Source organism: Lasioglossum baleicum, chromosome 15 (assembly GCF_051020765.1).
Source record: "Lasioglossum baleicum chromosome 15, iyLasBale1, whole genome shotgun sequence".
Classification (NCBI taxonomy): domain Eukaryota; kingdom Metazoa; phylum Arthropoda; class Insecta; order Hymenoptera; family Halictidae; genus Lasioglossum; species Lasioglossum baleicum.
Genome location: NC_134943.1, coordinates 8,896,706 through 8,921,186, shown reverse-complemented (window position 1 = coordinate 8,921,186; position 24,481 = coordinate 8,896,706). Strand labels below are relative to the sequence as shown.

The 24,481-nt window shown below is 44.3% G+C and overlaps 3 protein-coding genes across 4 annotated transcripts; 1 reads left to right on the top strand and 2 right to left on the bottom strand.

The window, feature by feature from the left end:
- The first annotated feature begins 903 nt into the window (after positions 1-903).
- On the top strand, positions 904-2,616 carry Dhod (dihydroorotate dehydrogenase 2). Its single transcript, XM_076439601.1, has 2 exons — positions 904-1,544; positions 1,617-2,616. Exons 1-2 carry the CDS (start codon positions 1,193-1,195, stop codon positions 2,435-2,437), a joined length of 1,173 nt encoding a protein of 390 aa, XP_076295716.1. The 5' UTR covers positions 904-1,192; the 3' UTR covers positions 2,438-2,616.
- On the bottom strand, positions 2,582-23,830 carry LOC143216498 (homeodomain-only protein). 2 transcript variants are annotated; one of them, XM_076439606.1, is made up of 4 exons: positions 23,779-23,830; positions 23,570-23,719; positions 4,206-4,393; positions 2,582-3,479 (listed from the first exon to the last, which is right to left on the bottom strand). In XM_076439606.1, the coding sequence occupies exons 1-4, from the start codon at positions 23,813-23,815 to the stop codon at positions 3,408-3,410; spliced, it is 447 nt and encodes a 148-aa protein (XP_076295721.1). In that variant the 5' UTR covers positions 23,816-23,830; the 3' UTR covers positions 2,582-3,407. The 2 variants fall into 2 exon arrangements, with proteins under 2 accessions (XP_076295721.1, XP_076295722.1); XM_076439607.1 differs by lacking the exons at positions 23,570-23,719; positions 23,779-23,830 and adding an exon at positions 6,261-6,996.
- Positions 7,613-15,817, bottom strand: LOC143216527 (cilia- and flagella-associated protein 61). Its single transcript, XM_076439664.1, is given in 21 exon segments — positions 7,613-7,940; positions 8,008-8,073; positions 8,145-8,261; positions 8,330-8,407; positions 8,458-8,772; positions 8,828-9,037; positions 9,071-9,271; positions 9,339-9,490; positions 9,551-9,663; positions 10,911-11,378; positions 11,447-11,691; positions 12,060-12,276; positions 12,355-12,608; positions 13,560-13,898; positions 13,982-14,165; positions 14,241-14,602; positions 14,718-14,776; positions 14,838-15,209; positions 15,312-15,316; positions 15,427-15,629; positions 15,698-15,817. Coding segments are annotated over 21 exon segments (4,269 nt in total). The 3' UTR covers positions 7,613-7,751.
- Positions 23,831-24,481: the final 651 nt, after the last annotated feature.

Genomic DNA, 24,481 nt, shown 5'->3' with positions numbered 1-24,481 from the left:
TTATTCTATATGTTTTATTAAGGTATTGCAGTGAAGTATGAAGTAATAATAATAGTATTATATATTAACTATTGTAGGAATCGATATTTAAGAATGTTTTTTACATATTTTATTACATTTTCACAATAATTCCTAACCGTAACAATTTTCAGTAAATTCTGCGAGAAATTAATTATTATTCATTCCCTGACACATTATATTTACATTCATTGATGAAAAATCTCAAAAGTATTGGATATTCATTACAGCAGCAAGTGATTCGTGCCGCTCTCCCCATAAGACGCAATGCTAATTCCGGCACGAATTATTTGCGCTTCCTAAATGTCCGTACAGCGCCATTTCATGCAGTGGCAAAACGCTCAAACTGTTAGCCAAATTTAGTTCCGAATATACTGCTAGATGGCGCTGTTACCGACAGGTTCTCAGTCGGTAACATTTGGCTAACAGTTTGAGCGTTTTGCCGCTGCATGAAATGGCGTTGTACGGACGTTTAGGAACAGCAAATAATTCGTGCCGGAATTAACATTGCCCCTTATGGGAAAAACGGCACGAATTATTTGCTGCTGTAATGAATATCCAATAGTTTTCATTTTGCATGAATAAATTATTTTTATTGTATAATACAGACACAAAAAATTCTCCAGTATACGCCCACCAATCTTTTTTATCCCTTGAATAACAATTTCATTGAATATTTGACCATCCACGGTCACCTGTCAATAACCCACATGAATATCTCTTTTGTGTTTGAAATGAATAAGAAAATGAAATATAAAGAAAATGAGATATAAAATATTTCTTTCATTCAGCACGATACAATGACACAAACCGCATATCATACAATAATAAACACCATGAGAAATCAGTTCTTTTGCATTCTGTCGCGTCCATTGATAACAAAGGCTATCAACGCTATCAACTGAACCACTGAACGTGTGTTTTGTATTTACAAGATGGCTATAGCATTTATGTAAAATGCGATCGAGTAGGATCAAATTAACAATAGATACTCCAATAAAATCGTTATCAAAATGTTATTTAACGATGTGACATCGATGGTATTCGTGATACTGTAATCATTATGACGTATTTATTAATCATTTGTGAAAACGATCGCACATAACCTTAGCGGTACATTTAGTTTTAAATAGATACTTCCTTGTGACTTTCTCCAAATCTGTTATATTTCACAATGGCTCGTCGACTGAGTGGCAAAGATAAGCTCAAGTCACTGTTGACAGTGACTAGCACAGCTATAACTTTGTATAGTGGTATATGTTTATACCACAGCGATGAGAAATTTTATAATAGATATGCTGTGCCGTTGATTCGACTGGTAGATCCAGAATTGGCTCACAATGCTGCCATTAAGATGCTGAAGTGGGGTCTTGTAGGCAAGCAGACCACAAAAGATCCATCTTCTCTTGAAATGAATGTATGGGGCATGCAGTTTAACAACCCCTTAGGGATGGCAGCTGGATTCGACAAGCAAGCAGAAGTTGTAGAAGGCTTGCACAGGATAGGCTTTAGCTTTGTAGAAATCGGTAAAACCTTACAACAGTCCTCTTTTCTATTCCCACTAATATCTTCGATTTTACATCTTAACTATGTTTCAGGATCGGTTACTCCGAAGCCACAGGACGGCAATCCAAAACCAAGAGTGTTCAGGCTGGTAGAAGACAATGCCGTTGTAAACAGATATGGCTTTAACAGCGAGGGACACGACACTGTATGGCACCGCTTAAAAAAGCTCAAAGACAATAAAGACTTTCATGGTATCATTGGAGTAAACCTAGGCAAGAACAAAACAATGCAAGATGCAGCTCAGGACTACATAGACGGCATTAAGAAGTTCTCAGATGTAGCTGATTACTTTGTAATTAATGTCTCCAGTCCAAACACGCCTGGTTTGAGATCCTTGCAGAGCAAGAAGGATTTGGAGAAATTGTTAACAAGGATAAATGAAGTCAGACAGTCAATAGAGAGCAAGCAGCCGTTATTGTTGAAGCTTGCTCCGGACTTGTCCGAGTCGGAGAGGCAGGACGTCGCTGATGTAATACTCAATAAGAAAACTAAAGTGGACGGTCTGATACTGTGCAATACCACGATCACGCGGAACAATCTGAAAAGCTCATTCAAAGAGGAGGATGGAGGACTCAGCGGAGCTCCTTTGACCAATATGTCGACCGCAATCATCTCGGACATGTACAACAGAACAAATGGAAGCGTTCCTATCATCGGCGTTGGTGGAATTTTTACTGGAGCCGATGCCTACGACAAAATCAAAGCCGGAGCGTCTCTGGTCCAACTGTACACGTCGTTCGCATACTTAGGGCCACCGATAGTGATGAAGATCAAGCGAGAACTAAACGAAATGCTTGCAAAAGACGGCCTAGCGTCCATAAAAGAAGCAATCGGCAAAGATAGTGTCCGCTGAATTACTCTAAACAATTTTTGAATGTTTTTTTTTTACAGTTACACGTTGGTCCATTTGCATTTCAAATCGCTTCTACTTTGTAAAGGCGACAGATGTTACTATATTTATAGAAGTTACGAGATCGTTATGTATATACGGACGATAGGAATAATAAAACAATTTCTATTGTTTCAGCAGAACATTTTTGTAACACTTATTCGAGTAACTGGGTTATATAAACGTGTCCCTCTATTCATGTGCTCTTGTACACCCGTCGTATTAGTACAACTATCCAGAAGCATCGACGTGTAATCATTAGACTGTGAATCTTTACGCGAATTATCATTTGAAAAACGTCAACAGAATAAGTAGTCGACCAACAGATTTTCCTTGAAGAGAATATATGAAAATACTGAGTATCTTTACATCGCTTGTTTTATTAGCGCATCGAGATCCGCAATCTAAACGATTATGGTACCTGTTCCGCCGGCGTAACGTAATTAACCGGGTTATACGTCAAGTAACGAGTAACGCTATGATTAATACTCGCTGGTAATGTCATCTCCGCAAGGTTACATACAATAGTTTTTAATTACAATATTCGATTGTCCATTGCAACCGACCAGATCGAATCGCGAGGGGATCTTAAAACCCGATCGCGATCACAATCGATACAACGGCGAAGATAGAGTTAAAGGAGAAGAAGCTGTTAACAAACTACGACTATTGTACCGTCGCGTCGCTTTTGGTACCGTCTCTGGCGAACGCTTCGCTCTAACAATTAACATAAATAAAATTGTCGCGTCGGCCGGTACGCTTCGCCGTCTCGCGATAGTCGCGAAACTGAAGTTACAGATCTCTACTACGCGAAGTACGGTCGCTTGTAAGCTGAAAGCAAGAAGAATAAATCGTTGTCGGTTCGCGCTGTTCGTATACGAATTAAAGATTTCAGGTACACGGGTACGATAACGTTGAGTTGCAACGCCAGGCATCAATGCAGACCCAGGTTTCCACCCAGGCCCTGCTCCTTCCTCCATTGAGCCAGACGAATCGCGTACCAGGCCTGGAACAAACGGAAAACATTAATAAGTAAAAGGATTAACGTGGATAATATGTGGATGCACCCGCCAAGTGCAATTGCACTTTATTCTTATCGTACGTATAAAAGTACTCATCCAAGGTCATCGAAATGTCAATACTTCACGAGATATTTGACATTTTGTGTCAGAGTAAACTCGGCATTAGTTCCTACAATTCATATCGAGAGTTTGGATACTTCTTATAGTAGCGTTCGTTTCTGACACAAAACGTCCAATATTCACACTTGCATATCTGCAGGTTCTCACTTGCCGCTACTAATGTCAGTGATATCGATGAATGAATATCATATCTAATTTCAATTTTAGAAGTCAGAGGCTGCTCCGAGGTCATGCAAGGGAATATGCAACGAACAAAAGTATCGACGACCATGAAAACTCCGGAAACATGACCTTGAGGAAAAGATTTGCAAAGCATTCACCTCGTGATACCATTTACATTGCATCACAAACATTTTTCATGTCATCACAAATAAAGCAGCTATTTAGATGGACCACCCTGTATGAACTGCACTGTGGATCTCAGAAAAAGAGTGAGTTGTTTGCATTTTAGTGAAACGTCGAGGTGGGATACTAAACCATTAAATGTTCACATTTTCTGCTTTTGTTTCTGAAAAAGAACTTTGGGTTCAAAATCTGAGAGAATTGGCAAAAGCATCCGTGTTCGAAGGAAAGAGGAGAAGAACAGGAACCTCAACATCGGCTTCCGAAAGTCCTGTCTCGGCTGCGAGTAGGACGACATCCGCCGTGTGCGGTGCTCTGGGCCATCGATTGAACTGCTCCTGAAGAACAGCTTCCTGATCAACCGTCAAGCGAATCACCTTGACATCCGATCCACCCCTGCTGGGGTACTGCGGCGAGGCCGATTTCAGCATTCTTCCTGCGAACAGAAAACAAGTTTCCGTTACTTCCTGATAATGACTGCTGCCAGCAAAGTCGTTGCAAATTTCTAATTCCCAACGCTTCCGGTACGGGTGACTCAATAGCGAACAGAAGGTGGAAAAGATTAGATTTAAAATAGCTGCTAAGCCCTAACACTCTCGGTACGGGTAACTCAATATTGGGAAAGAGATGCAAAGATTAGATTAGCGTGAACAGATTTCCAGGCATTGAAAAAAAAGGTGAAAGAGAAGCGTGTCGATTTGCCTGCAAACGAGGTGTCGCGAAGCCGCGGCACTTCTCGTGACAAAAGACCCGTGAATCAGCGCGACGTGCCGCGAATATGGGTCTCGGATATTCCCTTTTACGGCGGAGGAACGCGCGTCGTTCCACCATAAAGGCGCGAGTCTCAACGGCCCGGTAAACTGACATTCGTTACATAAGTGCTACTCCCATGATCAACGGCGACTTATGTTGCGGAGGCGTGCTGATCGTAATAGTTGTATAATAACGGGCGTTATTACGTAAATAAGTGGAATCCTGTTTCACACTGAACGCCATCGTTACCCACGAGATCGACGGTCGTCCGGCTAATCAGGCCGGGAGCGTCGTTAAGTAACCCCTTTGCGCTCGAATTAATTCTTCCTCCAGGATTCAGACATTTTAAATCATTTGAATCATTTCAGAGTTTTGATATGTTGTCAAGGTCATCATTCTGAGCAACATTTCTCTTTCAGGTTTTTTGGCGGTCGGCTTTAGTTTACGAAATATTCTTTACTCGTAAAAAAAGCTTTACACGTAAGTTCTACGGGGTGTTCTTAAAACATTGTATGCATGTTTAGATTTAGGATCAAATCTAACCCAGCAATTACAAGTAAAGTTTTTTTACCATATACGGTAACCCATATACCTTTTTTGTATTATTTATAGCGCAGGGTGGTAAAATGGTTTATGTACTAGCTCCCTGGGCCATTCCAACCCAGGGAAGTGAGGGACTCCCTAGTTTCAAGGAGGAAGTACAAACTCCTCGAGTGTAAGCAAGTAAAATTCCACCCTATACTTACTTAGTCCTTCATAGATTAGGGGATCAGCCCCGGAACTATCTTTCGGTTATACTTCGGGGCTGGTCTTGGGCCCTACTGGTGTTTTTGAAGATATACGGGTTTATTCTCTTTATTCGTGTAAGTAGCCAGACCTAACTCAAACGTCCAAAAGTTTTTTGCCAATATCTCTGAAAGTAAAGCCGACCGTCAACGATTTCACAGAAAAAGCTATTCCAAATGTCGAGTTTTATAACATATACTTCAAGGTCATTGTGAAATCGGTTACCCAGACATTTTATCTGACCTAAAATATTTCCGTTACATACGAGATTTTTCATTTTGTGCATTTACTCGTAGCACACTCGAACGTTCAATTATTTCTGAAACAGAAGCCCGTCGAAGTTGAACACCGTTGGCAGTCCGCGAATCGTTATTTGCAGATTCGCTCGCGTTTCAGCCACGAGAAACCGACGTCCTCGAGATCTCGTTTAATGGCGTCGCGAACCAGTGACCAGAATAGCGCGACATTGACCCGGACTCAGGGTCTCCGTGCTTTTGGATACGATTCAAATCCCCGATTCCACGGCAACGTAAATAACGAAGCTGGCAGCACCCGAGACGAGGGGTCTGCGTTTGTTTTCCCCGCGATCTTTCAAGTCGAAACGAAACGAGACGGCGTAGAATGACAACCGCCGTCGAAGAGCGCAGTATATATTTTTTTTTTCTTCGCGATCTTCGAATGCGAAATGAATGGAGAATGACCAGTGGCTGTGAGAGGATGCGATTCTGTTCCAGTTCTTCCGGGATGATTTTTGTCGCACTTACTCGGCTCGGCGAACGTGAACGTGACTCTCCGCGGTGTTCTCTTCGGCGCTGGAGGGTTCTCAGGGTAAACGGTGCGTCGTTCGCACAGGTAGCACTTTCTCTCGTAGAAGTACGAGGTGATCGGTCTCGGTGTGCTCATCGTGTCGAGCGGATGTCGTCCTAGTCGATAATCGAGGCGATAAGATTTGTTTGTCCCCACGAGGTCCACGCGCGACTGATACTGTGCGATCCCCGTGTCGCACAGGTAATAATGTAAAAATGTAAATCGATGCGTACACGTGGGAGAAGATCAGCCTTGAGGGGGGCAAGTGCGCGAATCTTTGACGCGACTTCCCGCCGAATCGCTTGCCAAAATGGTTAATTATACAGTGCCGCTTCCGCTCCTGAATCACCGGCCGATTAAGAGGAAAGATATTTGGCCGCTTTCTGGTCACCGTCGTAATGGCAATGCGACCCCTTTCTCTTTTTAGGACCGGCAGCGTACTCTACTACGAGTACAACTATGTACAGCCGTCTACTTCGCCTTTGTACCGCCCGAGGAACGCGATAAACAAGCCGCACGTTCGCGGTGCGCCACGCGTGGGCGTAAATTGCGATTGATTCGCTTCTTTGGCAAATTGAAACGGATCGTAACGCGTGCGTCAAGAGTTACGGCCGTCGTTATAATTTGCGCGAGAGCCCGTGTGGCGGGATCCCCGCGAAGGGTAGACCGTGTTTATGCGCGGCGATAAATCTCTAGATCTCGCAGAAGAAAAACAGACGAAATCACGGGGCCGAATAGAAAGCCGGCCGAACCCGTTCTCTCCTCGGGTTGAATTTACGCTCGGGCCGAGTACCGTCGGTTACTGGCGATCCATTAAGCGGAAAAGTGCCGTCGCAGGCTCTTGCTATCCAACCCTAAAAGATGAAATTTTTGTTAGGTACAAATTGAAGGTGTTAGGTTGTTGCGCATGCGATAAAACTAATTTAGAGATAGACTGGTCTAGACCGATCGTTTTCTTGCGGAGTAAGAGGCCGATCGCGATGGAGCAGCGGGTCTGATAAGCCAAAGGGGGAGTAAAGAGAATCGGTTCCGTGTTAGCCGTGACATTTCTGTGGCGCGGTGTTTGTTGTCGTTGCGCGTGCGGCCGCGTGGGCGTCCACCTTGAGTCGCCTTTGCGGGGCAGCTTCGTGGAATGTTAAACTTGACCTACAGATCGGATCGCATGCAAATAAAAGTAGCAGCGAACACGGACGAGCGCAGGCGATCGGGGACGAACTGCTTCCGATCGGCCAAGCCCCGCCGTCGAAGACAGAAGTTTGCTCGCCGAGCCGTAACAAGATCGGCGCTCGTGTTCGCGGTTTCCACGGATATGGGACGTGTATCCCCGTTTCCCACAAAGTTTCCCGCAGAACCGGAGAAAATCGCAGAAATCTCGTGGAAAAGACATCGGATCGCGTCGTCGTTTATTTCGCGTTTTCGTTGCTCGAGAAAGCGTGACACGGTCTGGATCACGGCGACGTGTACAGGGGACTGTCCTGCAGGTCGGCGTACAACTCCCGCAGCTTGCCTGGCGTACAGTAAACCGGTGCATCCTCTTCGCAGAACTCCAGAAACTGCAGCAGATTCTCTTCCAACTGTTGGTGGTACACCGAGCCCGCGTATTTTGCGACGATTCGTCGATGATCGGTATCCTCCATCTGAAGACGCGTTGCGATCGAGCGTGTAAGTACGAATTAGAGAATTCAGATGATTCCGGTAACTTACTGCTTTCCAGGACGACTTCTGGAAAGCTTGAATGCAGTCCTCGATCAACGACTGGCCGGGAACCACCTATTAAGAGAACGTTTCAACGTTTGTTCATTTCTCTACGTCTTTCTTCTCATATTGCTCTTTGTCTTTACCGTTTTCGATAAAAGGGTCGCTCGGTTTTCCATCCGGAGGCAGTCGAATCGGTCGATGAAGAGCGCCGTTGCCCACGGCTCCCGGAAGTATGCGAAGAAGTCCGAGATCAACGAATCCTGACGCATCAAAGTATCGTTAATACGTTCTCGAAGACGATACAGGGATCGATAGGGCGTTCGCTTACTTGGAACCGCGTTTTCAATTCGTTTAGCAGGCTCTCGTGCTTCCCGTACAGTCGGATCATCTGGTGGACCTCGAAGTCCTGAAAAGGTACTTTTCAATAGGTACTTTCCAATCGCTATCGGGTTGTACCTTTCTGCTGAAGCAAGTGATCGTCTCCACAGTGCCATAGTGGTTCAATCGTAGACGAAAGAAACCGATCTCGGAGTCGCAGCTTCCAGTGACCATTTCCGTACCCGTGTCGACCGGAAACGGATGTTTGCTCGTCGGGATCTTGCCAGGTGGATGGACGTGCAGGTACCGATATCCGCCGGGCAGAGTGCAGGCCACGATGAGCGGTGCACGAAACATCGAGAAAGGGAAGTATTTCTTGTGCTTGCACCGCTTAACGGCCTTCTCGCCGTATCTCTGTTGCTTCACGATTACCGATCGCAGCACCTTCGCCAGCTTTACAAGCGAATTACTTTAGTATTCGGCAAAAAGTGTGCTCCGCTATACTAACTCTCTCGCCAATCTCCACGCTGTTGAAATATCTGTGCAGCCAGAACGACGCGTGGAACTTCCGACTGTACTTGGTGGCGTTCCCCGCTGCGAATACGAATGGATCGTTGGTTCCGAACTCGGAGTCTATCACCAGCCGGCCGTCGTACATCAAGCCAGCCTTGCAGAACGCTGAAACGCATCTATGAAGAAATTCCTGCCATAAATCATACTTCGTTCAAAGACTGTTTCAGTCACCCAAAAATATCTTCGGGTCGATAGTCTTCTCGTGAAACGCAATCAGAATGTCGCATTGCACTATCTTTATACTACCCTTCGACCGCAGAACCAGTGCCTCTATCATTCCTTCTTTCCTCCAGTCCTGCAAGTACCAATCGATCAGCTCCCATTCCTGAAGAAGGCTCACGCCGCTGTCCAAGATATGAGTCATCACCATAGCGTGCACCTTGAACGATTCAAGTCAGCATCTCTTTCGAGGAAAACGATTATCCTCGTGTACTTCGATTTCGTACTTCGCAGATGTTAAAGAAGACACTTTCGTGGGAATCGCACGGGTGTATCGGCGGCACGATCAAAGAGATCCAGGAACCGTTTATGCCAGATTCGAGGAGACCCTGGAGAGCGCAGTAACAGTCGATGTTGTGTCCGTAGAGGACGATCCTCTCTAAAAGTGTTCGCAGTTACAGCTGTGTTTTACGAAGAAGATGGAATCCAGTTGTCTCACTTTCGTCTTCGAAGTTGTTGGTCAACAGGCGAATCTTCTCGAGGCAAGTCGCCGCTTGCGTGTCGTCGTTGATCGTTAAACAGTTCCAGGGCTGCTGTTGCTCTGTCCACTCTCTGTCCGCAAGAGAAGACGTGTGAGCAGTTGGCACGTCGCGCTATGGTCTGGAAACCCGTTTTTCGTGGCCGAAGGTATTCTAACATTATCTTAAAGTTAAAGGTTATACAGTCCTCGACAAAATAATAAGAGACCTAGCATATTTTTAAGGTAGAAAATGTACACTCCGTTGTATGCTGTATATTATACATATACTATTTCCAAAGTAAACATGAAAATATTAGGATTGTGTCGCATACTATAGTTAAATTAGAGAAAGATATGTAAACACGGGCTGACATTAATTCGACAAAAGTATAAGACACTAACAGAAAAATGTTTGATTAAGCAAATAAAAATACAAAATTAATACTTTGTGACGCAACACGCAAAATTGCACGTTTATCACGTTCGGAAGTAACGCTAGGTCATCCACTTCCTTTTATTTTTCCATAAGCACTTGGATTTTTTAACACACTCTATATCGCACGCCTAATTCTGTTTACTAATTTCGAAATTTTATTAATACTGTACTTTTCCGAGCACAACAGAACGATTCGATCGGCCTCACTTTTATCTAACTGCTTTCCTCGACTCATTATTTATTTTTCGTTGTAATAAATGTACTTATACTGTAAGAAACTCACAAGATTCATTGTCTGAGTACGTTCGCAGTAGAACACTTCATGGTACAAGTCACATGAGTGGAAAATGGGCTAAATGTCTTATACTTTTGTCGAAGCAATGTCAGTCCGTGTTCACATACCTTTCTCTAATTTTGCTATGATATGCGATATAATCCTAAGATTTTGCGTGTTTACTTTGGAGTGTATTCAGAATATAACGGAGTGTACACTTTCCATCTTTAAATACAAGAAATTTAAAAATATGCTAGGTGTCTTATCATTTTGTCGAGGACTGTAGTATGCCAGGTCGTTGAATTCGTTTCAACACCAACGATAATATTATGAAGTCAGAAATATATAGTAACGTTTAAAAAATCGAGGTGATCCTCACGATTTTATACAAAGAATTTTGAGTTTGCCTTCAGAACGTTATATCCCACAGAATAATCTGAAATGAATAATAATTTAGATCTTAAAGCTTTGAATGGTCCTTATTGTGTTGCAGAATACGTTTCCAATATCTTAATCCTAAAAAATTGTCTTTTGACCACAAAAAGCGGGTTTCCAAACCATAGTACGTCGATTACACTGCGGATCTTTACGCAAAATAAACATTGTCGAAGTCGGTTGAGGCTTTTTACCCTCTTTTGATCATGTTTAACTCCTCCTGGAACTGTGGCTTCTGGTACTGCAGCCCGCAGGTGACCACCAGGTAGTCGTACGCGATCTGTCCTCGATTCATCACCGTCACCTGCTTCCCTTTCCTAAAGATTCCAAGGACGAAGTTAAAGCGTGTCCGCATATCAAGAGGCAGCCTTAAGAAGCTGTCTGAACCGACACTCGAGGCAGCACGATTTGTACAACTTTGTTGCTGGTACTCGGCGTGAATAGTAATTTGTCGAGGCGGGATCTACCTGTTAATGTCAACCACAGTGCCGTAGACAACGTTGATCCAAGAACGCGCAGCAACCAAACGACGATGCTCGTGGCAATATCGGCCGCGAAAGGGAATCATGCTCGCAATCGCGGAGCTCCGTTCATTTTCGAAAGGCAGCCCGCGCGGCGATATCAGCGTGACGTTAGCGTACCGAGTCGTTTCGTGCGAGCCCCTGGAAATTTTCCGTTTTTCCAGACTCTGTTCTCAACTCTCCGAGACTTCTCGATTCTCTATCTTTACCCGAAAGCTAGATGTTCCAGAAGAGCCATGCCGCAGTCCGAGGCTCCTATCACCACTATCTTCGTATCGTGTACCAAACTGGTGTCGCTGATCATTCTCGGAGTTGTCATGAACAGCGAGAATGGTTCGCTTTCGATTTTAGGCTGATCGGTTTCCACGAGACCTCGGAATCTGTACTCGATCCTTCTTCGAGGCTGCACGTGGACCATCGAGTTCAGACAAATCGGCAGAGGCTGCGAGCGCGTCTAAAATCGGGATTTTACAGATCTTAACGGGGTAGAGTCGTTTCCAGGATTGCGAGGGTGCGGGATGCGCCTTCTCATTTCTCGATAATGAAAGATGGGGTCTTTTAGTAGTCAAAAGCGCTAGATAAAAGATCAATCTAGACCGCGATCGCCCTAAAAAGTCCTATTTTTACGTAATTTGCATTATTTGGTAGCATTTAGCTGTCACAGCTGTATGAAAATAGCTACATGCACAGCTTTATGCTTCCAAGTAATGCAAATTACGTAAAAATAGGACTTTTTCCCACACCCTTGCAATCCTGGAAAAACGAGTCTACCCCCTTAAGGAAGGTAGAAGCTTGAACGAAGTGTTTTACGGATCTATGTACAAGAGCGCTCATCATTTTTTCAGTTAGGCGATAGTAGAAAACGATCAGGCCACTCTGGCGGCTGATTTCGCAGAAGAAATGGCGCAGGTGAATGGCGAAGATCGGCATCAAGACGAAGTGCATGATGCAGCCGTACGCATCCTGAGGCACGTGCTTCGTCGCGATGTAATCCTCCACGTGGAAACGCCTTCTGATGTACGTCACGTCCTTCTCCACGCTGGTTAAGCAACGCAAATATTTGTCAGCACGAGATGAGTCCTTGATGATTGATAGACTAAGTATCGATTCGAATTACCAGAAGATCGTCACACCGACGACCCTATCATTCCACACGAACAGATAGCAGAACAAATCCGATCTCATCGTCTTAACAGCCTCGTCGAAATCATCCAGAATTGTCTCTGCTTTTGGGATCTTCTGCAACAGTGTCTGAACAGCATCCCGATCCTGATGACCAGCCCGACGCGTACTAATGTCTCCCAGAAGAGCAGCTCGATGTGTCACGTACAGAGCCATCGGAAAATCTCGGTTACACTTGGGCGGTACTCTCTACACGATTTCCGGAGGCGTTCAAACAATTGTAGACGTTCATCGGTGCATATTAAACCTCATCCGACCCTCATTTCACGAACTGAATCTGTCCCTCGGTGTCAAATCGACACAGTGGTAAAAGATCGATGGAATAGCAAGTTAACATTTATATCTTGGGTTTCTCGGTTATGTGTTTCGCATTAAAAAAGATACAAGTTACGAAGCTTCGGGCAAATTTACCTACAAATCACAGAACAGTATAACTTATTTCGAGAGAACTGTGTCAAATTGACACAAGGGACGGATGAGGGTCAGTGTTGGGCAAAATGTAATTTCAATTACAATTACAATTACTTACCAATTACTGTAATTCGAAATTGCAGAAATAAAATTACAATTACATGCAATTGCAATAACTTTGACTCAACCGGTAATTGTAATTGCGGACCACCATTACAATTACAGTAATTGTAAAAGGAGTGATTGCAATTACTTAACACGATTACAGTAATTGTAATTGAGCCTAACAATTACTTCGATGTAATTGTTCTTTTAAACCACTAATTTTTATGAATGGTAATTATTTTTCTCGGCGCTCAGGTTCGATCAATTTCTACACTAAATGAATATAGCTCGCGAAAATACCTCCTTTAACTAATTTTTATCTTTTGGACCACTTAACTGTTTTCTTATTGTAATTATAGTCCATTTTTGCACATGTAATTGAAGATGTAATTAAATACTCATGTAATTAATTACTGCCCAACTCTGATGAGGGTTAACCCTTGCGTAGTCAACCAAAATGTATAGGTTATTTAAAACCTTTCTGTATTTAACATGTTCGCAGAAATTCTCATTATAAGATCATACATGAATATATTATAATATTTTTTAGAGGAACATTAACAAATTGTTGAGAGAAATACAGTAAATGGTTACCCGGTTGACAACACAAGGATTAAATCGTACCACGAAGTTCGTGAGGAAGGCGAGCTCCGGATGAGCGGTGGGCATCAGGATCGCGCAGTAATCCCTGTCCGGGAAGCACTCGAACGCAGCTTCGAAGAAAATTGTGCTGCAGCCGCGTTTCACATGATCTTCGAACGCGAACACCTCGACGACGAATGCGTTAGGCTCGCCGTGATAGATCGGTTGCGGAGGCAGCTGGATCTCCATAACTTCCGTTTTCTCTTGTGCCGGTCTCCCGGAAATGCCCTTTCCTTTTTTATGTATAGGAATACACATAGAAAATAAAAATTTGCTGCCCCAATTACAAGAGACAGGAGCCAGATAGATATTCCATTCTTCCTTAAATCATTTCAACCAGTTGGAGATAGTATACTGATATCTTTCGACGAGAACTCACGAGGAATATCGTCCGTAGAGTCTACTATTCCGTGCACCAGTATGCTCCACCGGTAAAAGGAGTGATCATCATCGTCAACACTAGCAGACTTTGACGTTTTCGCTGTATTCACATCGTAGGCGGACGAACTGGAAGAACTAGCTTCTGTAACTTCTTCGGGGACCTCTATGCTCTTATCCGAAGAGGTCATGCTCGAAAGCTCACCTCTGCTGTGTGGAAAACATTGCAGATACAGTTGGATAAATTGAGCAGATTAAATTTTAAGGTTGAATCTTAAATTTTAAAATGTTCTCTGCGGGCTGTACAGTGTTTCCACAGGCTGATCGGTGTAAACGGAGCAGAAGGTCTTGCTGGCGGGTTCGAAGCTCTCGTCAGGGATTACGTCGTGCACGTGAGGCTTCCTCAAGCCGTTGTACAGGACTAGCTCGAAGTTCTTGTTGAGCATGTCCACGTCTATCCGATTGCTGAGGAACATCACGCCGGTGGCCAGGCCCCCCTGGTCCTCGGAAACGATCAATTGCCGGAAATCGGTCGGGTAGCGGACCATCTCACTGACGTAGTACTCCCCGTAGAGCTGCTTCAGTAAAGTAGACTCCTGGTCGATCAGCGGTATCACTATATCGTTGTCCTCCTCTCTGTTCCGAGTTTATTAAATGGATAACACTGGTGCGTAGACTTTATAGACTTTAAAATTATTTTGTGATTCTTCTGGGACTTTCCGATGAAGTTGACGGATGAACCGAAGAGCCAAGGCTACTCACACGACCCTCCGGATCTTCTGTCTCGATACCAGCGCGTGCTTGAAGGCCACGAGCAACTGCTGCGCCACGCGCGATATCGGCAAGCACCTCGGGCGAATTTTGATCAGCTGGTTCTCGAACACGTCCTCTGGAACAGGTCAGCGAGAACAGTTTTCCGCTGACTGTTCTTGATCGGAATCGATTCGACTTGTTCGAGAGGGTCACCTAGTATAATCCGTGGAGGTTGCACGAGGATCACGTGCAGCAGATGCGAGGCGGCGACGAACACCCCGGTCATGAGCTCCTCGAAGAAACGGCCGGTGTACCGGTGGTCCCACGCGAGGAAGTGCACGAACAGCGAGTTTCTTTCCGTCATGTTCTCAACCCTTTTCGCGGTGAGCGTAGGTGAGACGCCCCGAGACCTGACCTTGATCCCCCGGAGAGCTCGCGCATACGAGTATATTTGCATAAAGATCGGCCGAAGCTTTTTAAACGCGTTACACAAAGGAACCACTTATTCCAGACCCCGGCGTTTCAAATCGAAACCTACCTAGCAGTAAATGTAGCTGGCCCAAGTTGCCTTGTAGACATTAAGCGATTGAATTTATTTAGCACGTTTGCTGTAAAGATTCGCTCCGTGCTTATTCGTAATATCGCCGAATGCCAACGTATCGGATAAAGCAATTTAGTCCTTCTTCGAGCAATACTCGTATGCGGTCTCGCGGTTTACCGGTATAGCGTTTGTAGCCAGCTCGGCCAGTCCTCCGGAGTCACCGCCGGCACATTAGGATAATTGCACAGACACATGCCCGAGACGAGGTCGTGTTTCTCGTTCCACTGGACCACCGACAGACAGCTCGCCTCACTGGAAACGCAACGTTTCCTGTGATCTCGGTGGCAACCAGCCGTCCGGTTGATTATTCGATCGGATAGTTATTGGATAGGCACTAGATACGTCCTAGGTGTACGTCGCCGAATACGCTACACGTGGACGGACATACGAGCTTCTCGAGGAACATCAGGTCTTCGTGCTCCATTGTCCTGACGCCCACAATAGCCGGCAGCGGGTGCCGATCATCGCTGTGTCTGGTGTTATTTGCCTCGGGTTCGCCAAGCCACATGTCTTCTTACTCGGGAAGACCCAATGAACTGAAATGTGTCGCGGGAACTCCGATCCGCGACTCTTTTCAAGTCATCAATGATCCCAAGTGACATATACCGGTCGTCTCACTTGTTTGCGTCCGAATCGTTCTCGAGATAATGCGCGCGGCTAGACTGCTCAATCGCGTACAGACGAACGAAGCGGTAACTTCGTTAAGTTTTACACAGGGTGTACCCGTTAAGTTATGTCACCATTTTTTAGGCATTTTCGGTAGTGCAATTAAAAAATGTTTTAGACAAAAGTTTGTCAATACTTGGTGAGCTACATGTTCGCATATTCTTAAATCTGAAAAAATGCTTTTTACGTAAAAAAAAAGTAAAGGTCACCTTGACTAATGAAGAGGATCCTGAAATTTTTATGAAAATTATGTGGACAGACGAGTCTAAAACAAATAATGTTGTTTTCAATCGACGAAATCAACGGTGACATTCAAATTGTTATAACTTCGTAGAACAAAGCATCTGAAATGTCTAAATTAGCTGTTTCAAATTAAAGAAACATTCCAAATGTCTGTCCGATATTTTTTTATTCCACAATTGTTTCAATGTAACGACTGGATCAGTATAACGTCGCATGCGATCGAAAATCAATTCAGCATAACCGCAGCCTTGGTGCTCGGCCGCAACAGCTCGATAACGAGCGTCGATCCGCAATCTTCTCGAGAATATTGCGCGATCGTCTCTGTGATCCAGCTCCGAGGAAAACGGTGATCTATCCTGCTCGCTCTCTGAACAATCTGCCCAGAGTTGTCGGACATCAGCGGTGGAAACGGATGATCGATGAAGCAAGGAGCGGCGGAGTCGCCGGATGCAAAGGCTCGATCGCGAAAGATCGTTCCGAGGGAAACGCACGATCGAATTACCCGGGAGTGTTCTCGGGTATTCCGACCGTGGGAAAAATCGCGGCTCTAGGTATACGTATGAGCCCGACAAGGCGACCGACTTTAACGCCCGCAAAAAAGGTAATAACGAAACTCCTCGAACGATTTAAACCGGAGGGGCAAAGTAATTGCTTCGCGTTCTCGCTCCGCGGTGATTCCCCTCTCTTTCTCCCTCGCCTTTCTTCATCGGCGAATCGCCTTTGGGCTCGTGTTTCGCTGCGCAGATTCTCCCGAAGCGCTCTCGATGCACCCGGAGCTCCGTCGACAGAAACGTCCGGCGATTACACCTGGAGCCGTCTAAACTGCGCACGATTCTTTAACGATCATTGTTGAGGAATATGATTGGAGTGGAGTTCTTTTCTAATTAAAACACACAGCGAAATAGATAACTTTCAACTAAACTTTATAGTCAATGAAAACAGCGAATAAAAAAACTATACTATACAGTGTTAATGCGTTAATGTTAATGTATGTTAATACGTACTACTGCACGAACAACAAGAGTACAACTATTAGAGTACTCCCGGACTCGAATAACACCGGCCACTGTTTACAAAAAATATGTTTACGTTTCTCAGCCACAAACATTCTATTACGGTGCAAAACCGACTACACGGAAAAAGTTTGTATTTATCAAAACAATAATAATACCACGACCAGTAAAATTTTCTTGAAAAGCTAAACGTTTGTACTTAATGCTATGAATTTTATTTTTATTCTATTTTATATGCGAACATTAAATAAAAATACGTTTTTGTAAAACTATTGTAGGGTAACTGTGTGTTCACTTTTGCTCCTCACTGTAGAGTATACCAGGTATGTCCTGCCTAATTGTAACACCAGATACGACACCGCAACAATTCTTGGACCTTGAGTATTTTCCAGAACTGTTTCATGCCAACAATCTATGTCAATTTGATTCTCAAAAAGCAGCGAGTCTCATTTTATCGCGAATAAAATCCGCAGTCTACTTATCTCTTTCTTTAATTCTCGACGAAGCTGTTCACGATCCGATTTCATTCTTCCCGTGTCGTGTCGATGTCGAGCGGACAGTATCGTTAATATTCATTTCCTCTTTATCATAATCGACGCATGCACTTTGAACAACTGTAAAATTATCGATGCATCGATTCAAAGCGAGTAACAGCTTTATTACGCTTGACGAAACGACGCGAAACTCTCTTCGACGCATCTGTGAGACGTGCAGTTTCCAATGAAACCAACGGTAGCTTCGTTGAAAAAAAATCGAATTTCTACCAGCAACATGTGCAGTGTATTCTTCGGATGCACTATTGATATATGCGGAAACGTCGATCTCCTTCAACCGGTTACACAAGTTTAAATCTAACGCGTCCCATGCCGACGTTGTGTTTGCTCGTCTTTTCGTTCAGACGATATGACTTTTTGATTGAAGATTGACATTAATTTAATCGAAATATGCGTTTAAACTACAGAGCGCAACATCGTAGAATCTTGTAGAGAATTTTGATTATCGACATCAAGGGTTAAAAGTAAGTGTACCGGCGCACAGTGGTCTATTTGGCCAGAAAAAGTGGAAAAAACTATTTTAGCGTTATTTATAGGCTCAAGGTTATAATATTATACATCGTTGGATTCGTCTTAAGATCAGCTACAACATTATGAAATCCAAAATACATTTTAACAATTAAAAAATCAAATTCACCTCAATTTTTTGTAAAAAAAAATTTTTTTCCAACTTTCATTTATTGAAATTTGTAGACGTCTGAATACTGTTCCTCTTTTGTTCGAAACATTTTTTCCTCGGATTATCGAGAACCCATGGAAAAGCGTGGCGATAGTGGAATATTTACAGTATTATAACTTGAAAAATATTTAAGAAAAAAATATTTTATTATACAGTTTAAGAACGCAAAGCGCGCCTAAAATCTCTTGACTTTCGATGAAGTGTACTACTTCACGGGTGTACAAATAGAAAAAACAACATTGAAGTCTTATTCTTCAGACCTTTAACTACGACGGACGGAGAAATCGACTTTTTTCCACTTTGTCAGGCCAAATAGACCACTGAGCAGCATGAGCCGAGCATGGTTGAGCGGAGAGTTTAACGTGTTAATTAATGGCGCAGCCGGTCGATTATTTCTTATAGGAGTCGCCGGTTGGAAGCGGACCGATGCAGCAACATCCGGGTTCGCAACGCGCCGCGTCGGCCGACTCGGCGATTACTCTTTGGACGACTATGGCTCGCGGAAATGTCGGGGGTGCGAACGAACGGCGTGTCACGATCGTCGCAATGGTTTTTCTTTTGCGGCATGCCGCAACACATATCGCGGAAGCTATTTACGGTGGAGCATGGTGCGTATAGTACCGCGTAGTGCGTGCAACGCAGTGAACACGTGCGCGAGAACAACCGATACAATCGTCCCTCGAGCTCTGCACTTTTGCGTCGCGAGAGACCACCTTCTTCGTTTCGTTGTTATTCTAATTTTCTGCCTATGCTCGTTCTCTCCCCGGTGTATGCCCGCAGGGGCGAACAAGTATAATGTGGATCCGAGGTTCGAGGTCTGCTCGCCGCGTTTCCGAGAATCTTTAATGATCCGCGTCATGCAACGCCGCTCGCCGTCACGAGACGCGAAACGGGAACGCGAGCTGGCACGAGTGAACGTTTTGGCAATCCGGTCTGTACAACTTGTTGGGAGATAGGTACGATTAGCCCGATACCGCTCCGAACAACCTCTTTCATGCTCTGAGAGACACAGCCTACGCTGCACAGTGGTTTGAAACCGTGAAAACGCGAACTACGGTCGAATTTTCGACGCCGTTGAGATTTTTTGAAATTTTATTCTATAAATTCTTATATGTCTGAAGTAAGTTTTGACATGCATGTGGGTGGCTCTAACAAAGCAAGGACCCCAAGTGACCGACTTCGATTTTAATCACTTTTTGTGAGACGATGGTAGTATATGGATCCCTAATGATGTCTGCAAAATATTAGGTGAACAAGTTTTCGAAGTTCCATTGTTTATATCTTTAAAACTATTGAGTAACTACACCTAATATTTTACAGACATCATTAGGGATCCATAATACCATCGACTCACAAAATATTATCAAAATCGAAGTCGGACACTTAGGGTCCTCCCATTGTAAGTCACTCAGAATTTTCTCCGGAGCGTTGAAAAGAACGAAAATTGGCGAAGTTGGCCTCACTATATTTTGTGATTGATTGGAAATAGTTTAAATCTACTCGTGTAGTGTCAAAGAGCAGCCTTTTACCTACACGTATGTAAAAGATCAAAGCAACAACAATAATTTTAACCCTTTAAACAATATCCTTTCCCGAATCCCTTTTACCTCCTGCTTTCTAAGATTTATTACTAAACCTCTACCATCACCGGTCAAAATTACCGGATCCAAATTTTTTATTTTACGATTATTGATATAATAAAAATAATTTCATAAGAAATGATTGTATAGATGTGGAGCACATATTAAAGTAGGAGCTGCACAAAGTCTAAATAAAATCAATCTTATCATTTTTTATAAGGGAACATGTACCAGTTACTTTTACGGCTCGGTAGGTTTGGTTAACTGGACCTACGAAGCGGAATTTACGGAATTTATCGAAGGTGACTGAACAACAATTTTGTGCATCCGCTTGCATCTACGAAAGTTACAACAATATATAAAGTCTCAAAGAATCCCATCTTGAAATTTTTATTGCATTAAGTTCAAACTGTATAGAAGAAACTCGGGTGCGCTTTTCCGTTTCAATAGATCCGAATATTAAGAAAATTTGGAGTGCGAAATTTCTGAAGTGAGGATATCTCGATTCTACCGATGTTTTAAAAAGTTCGACTCCTTTGATTACTCGGAAATCTATTGATACGGGTGCCGCCCTAATGCACCACGCGTCCGAGCTGGCTCGTGAACTAGGACCGTCATGGGGAGCGAGACGCGCGGCCGGAAAAAGGGAGCGTAGCCCTCGAAAAACGGCCGAAAAGGGCAAAACTTGCCAACCGCTGACCTAGATTGAGCTCTGTTCAAACGTACACTGTGTCGAGAAAGTATTCGTTGTCCCAAGTTTCTCGCTACGAACTCGACAGACCTCGCTGGGCCCTTAACGTTCTTGTTTTAAAGTTCTAGGACATCCACTCTAAATGATCACCGCGGTCAGTGACCGCCAAGTGGAAATGGCCACTTGAAATAGTGGTCAGTGACCTAACGAGAACCTTCTGCCATGCTGAAATGCTATGAGCGCTTCTATGATGCTCCCTACGCTCTGCACTTGCGAAGGTCTAAACGATTCAACGCGGAAGCATCTTTCGAGCAACAGTTCGTCCATTGTTCTCATTCCTGCGAGGTGAAAATCACGATGATGAAAAGAACAGTCGAACGTTTCGCGAGCGTTACGGGCGTTGCGGTTCCTGCTTGGCAATCCCGAGCAATTAAGTGAAACTGGAGACGAAAAGCGCGCGCGAACCGATCGATTACGGTTCCCAAGGCGGAGAGGAGGGTTTCCTGCTCGAGTCGGGAACGATCCGAGCCAGAAGTTTCTAATTAACTCGCCGGAGATCCGTCGGCCGATTACGTAGGATCGTGAGATCGCCGCGAAGGGACCAGACAAGACAAGATGAGACGAGACGAGACGCGATCGGACGCGGAAGGAACGCGGGCTCGTGCGAACAACGAGCTCTTATTGATAACTCGAGCCGCAAAGTGTTTTCTCCGGTTACGCTCCCCTTCGGAGTTCTTCGAATCTGTTCGACCAGCTAAATCGACCTCGGCAAGCGACCGGAAATTCAACGGATCCCGTCGATTCGATATATGTATGCATATCGAACGAACACGACCACTCGCGGCGCGTTACGTCAGAATCGAACACCGTACGAATTTCCGACTTGCGAAACGCGGCGGCTCCTTGTTCATTTACTTTTACTTTTACCCGGGTTCCCGCAATCCCACAGTCCTCGCCGCGCGGAAATCAGAGCGCTAATCCATCGGAACACGTATTGTTTGTTTCCTCGGTCGCGCAACACACGACAGAAATTTCGCCGATTTAATTGACGTTATGTCACCGTCGTGAACGAAGTGCGACCATTTATTTCCCAGAACCACTGTGCGGCGAATCGGTTGCAACCGTGTTCGCGTATGTTTCATGACGCGCGTAAACCGCGAGCCTCTAGAGTGATTCATTGGACAGCGATTCTGAAAACAACAAACATCTGCGCGACTTAGCTTCCTGTGAAATTCCTTCGAGATTTTCTACGATGTTCGGTAACATTACACTTCACGGTTGCCACTTCAAAAATATGTATCTTGTTTCTGGACTGACTTCGTTTGTTTCTCTCTCTGTCCCTCTCTCTCTCGAACAACAGAAATAAAAGGCTCGAGACGTCCGAGCCTCGTTCAAAGAGAAAAATGTTTTCTCTTTTCTCTTGGCAACGGATTGGCTCCGCGACAATCCTTGACTATCGCTACTCGGTTGTCGTGACGCCGCTCAAAGTACACCTCCGATCTGTTCCACTTCTTTGCTGCGTCGCAAAAACCGCGAGCAATCTTGCACAACGGGTCGTGTGCTCGCGCTAATCAGCTATTGTTTGAATACCATTATCGTCCTGTTATCTGACCGGCGAAGGTATTGCGGCTCATTAACGGGATTAACGAAGTTAGCGCTGAAATGGCTTCGATCCACCTTCCACGAGGCAAACAATCGAACAACAAAAACCGAACACGATTTTCCGCGGATTTTTCGCGGAAAAATACAGTGGATTTCGGCATTGTCGCGACGCATACTGCTGCGCAGAAGAACGACGACAACAGGAAACATAAAGCTGCATCCTGCGTCAGTGCATCACTCTGTACACTGTACACGGTGGGAAACGCGTTGTTAACCCTTACAATATCATTGTGAAATGGACAAATTGTCTTTCGTGTCCAGGAAATTGTAATCTAGATTTGATGTATTTATAAAGAGAAATGTGAGCGGGTCCAATTTGAAACAGTGTAATCATTACAAGACAGCGGATTTTATGCGTTTATGACAAAAATGAATATATGTAATTTAGAACGGTACAAACATTGGAAGAATTAAAAAATATTGTTATATTATGTTCGACCTACTAAATGTATTGATAAAGAAAATAAATTTAGGTTGAACATTTCATTTCACAAAGGCTACAGAAATCTTTTATTTCGCATAAAGGTCCCTCTAATCTTCACAGATGTGAATGAAATCGTAGCGCGAGGGTGCAACTGTTTCGAACGTGTTGCAAACGCAGTAAGGAGAGATTCAGGTACATTCCCGTCGATAAATCACCAGACATTCGCTTATCTTCAACAAAATAGTAATTGAGGAATACATACAAGCCTCCAGCTTGATTTGATTGTTTTATTTTGATTAGATGTAACTATTATGGAATACTAGAAAAAAAGAGATTGAGAAATTGCGGGAAGATTATGGACACAGCTCTAGAAGTGAAATCGGAAAACAATTACCCCACTTAAATTTTGAAAATTAGAAAATACAAGAATAATAATTATAATTTACATGTTCTCTACATTCGAGGAAGTTATAATATAGGTCCTCTAATAACAGAAAATCGAAATTTGAATAAGTGTCCGGCGACTTATGGACGGGAGTATGCGCTCGATATTAAATATGCCATTCGGGTTGCCTCATCTTCGCCGCATTACGCTTCCAGAGTGTTGTAATTTTCACGGAGGTTTCGAAGTTTCGCCGTAGAATGAACAGAACAGGCTTATCGCGATCGTAGCGAGGTGGAAGCATCGATCGGTCATTCCGTTAGCGGTCAGTGGAGGAGGGTTACGAGGAGAATAGCGGAGGCTTACCTGTTGCTGTTGGAGGTTTCAATCCGATGTAGGAGGTATCTCGGTGAACGGTGCAACACCCTCGCTCGTCGACGGTGCGCGCTAGACTGGGAACCGTGATCAGTCGGCGGACTTTCGAAGATGAAGAAGCGAATCGGCGGTGGCCTGCAGCTGCAACGCGAAAGAGAGTCGTGACTGTGGGAAGGTGGGAAGTAGGGGAAAGTGTATACCTGACGTGTGAGCTACTCGCCTGCCTGTGCGGCCCATTATCGAAAAATGGGAAGCGAACGAAAATTGTCTATCGTGACGGCGCGGCGGTGTCGGGGTCGGCGTCGTCGCGTCGTCTACATCCTGCTTTCTCCTCGCGCCGCTGTTTATCAACGCCGAATTTCCAGCTGCTCGTTTTCTCGCAGCGTGTCTTGATAGCCAGCTTGCTCGCGTGCTGCCAACGTTAACTTTGATAACTGAATATCATAGTGCAAGGCATCCTGCCAATCTAAAACTTGACGATTTTTGAATACCGATGTTTGCACAGGTTGTTCGAGCTGTTGTTGCATAGTCCGTATTGTTTCTCTTGTGAACGGTAAGTGTGAAAACAAACGGGAAAGAGCGGTATTGCTTCTGGGCAAGATTCTTTGAGAAGGGAAGGCGATCTTTGGCTTTGCTGTGGAACAGAATGAGTTGTTGTCAATACACTGCAGATTTTGTGCATTTACGATGAAAACGAGTTGGTGCAATTTAACACAGGACCTCAATATATTATCTTCAATTTATTCAGATCATTAAAGAAAAGACTTCGAAAGGTTGTTCACACATCTTTCGGCACATTAATCCTGCTAGCTTCTCGAAAAGAATTCAAGCGGTATGGTCCAATTTGAAAATAGTTGTTCCCGCGTTAAAGGGTGTCCGATCAATTTCGCGAGTCACCGTTTG

Bases quoted from the DNA above. Each gene is read 5' to 3' on its own strand.
- LOC143216498 (XM_076439606.1), bottom strand. From the start codon at position 23,815: ATGGGCCGCACAGGCAGGCGAGTAGCTCACACGTCAG. The intron at 23,720-23,778 runs GTATACACTTTC...TTCGCGTTGCAG, and splicing joins GCGAGTAGCTCACACGTCAG to CTGCAGGCCACCGCCGATTC. The intron at 3,480-4,205 runs GTTCCTGTTCTT...CGTTTGTTCCAG, and splicing joins TTTCGGAAGCCGATGTTGAG to GCCTGGTACGCGATTCGTCT.
- Dhod (XM_076439601.1), top strand. From the start codon at position 1,193: ATGGCTCGTCGACTGAGTGGCAAAGATAAGCTCAAGTCACTGTTGACA. The intron at 1,545-1,616 runs GTAAAACCTTAC...ACTATGTTTCAG, and splicing joins CTTTAGCTTTGTAGAAATCG to GATCGGTTACTCCGAAGCCA.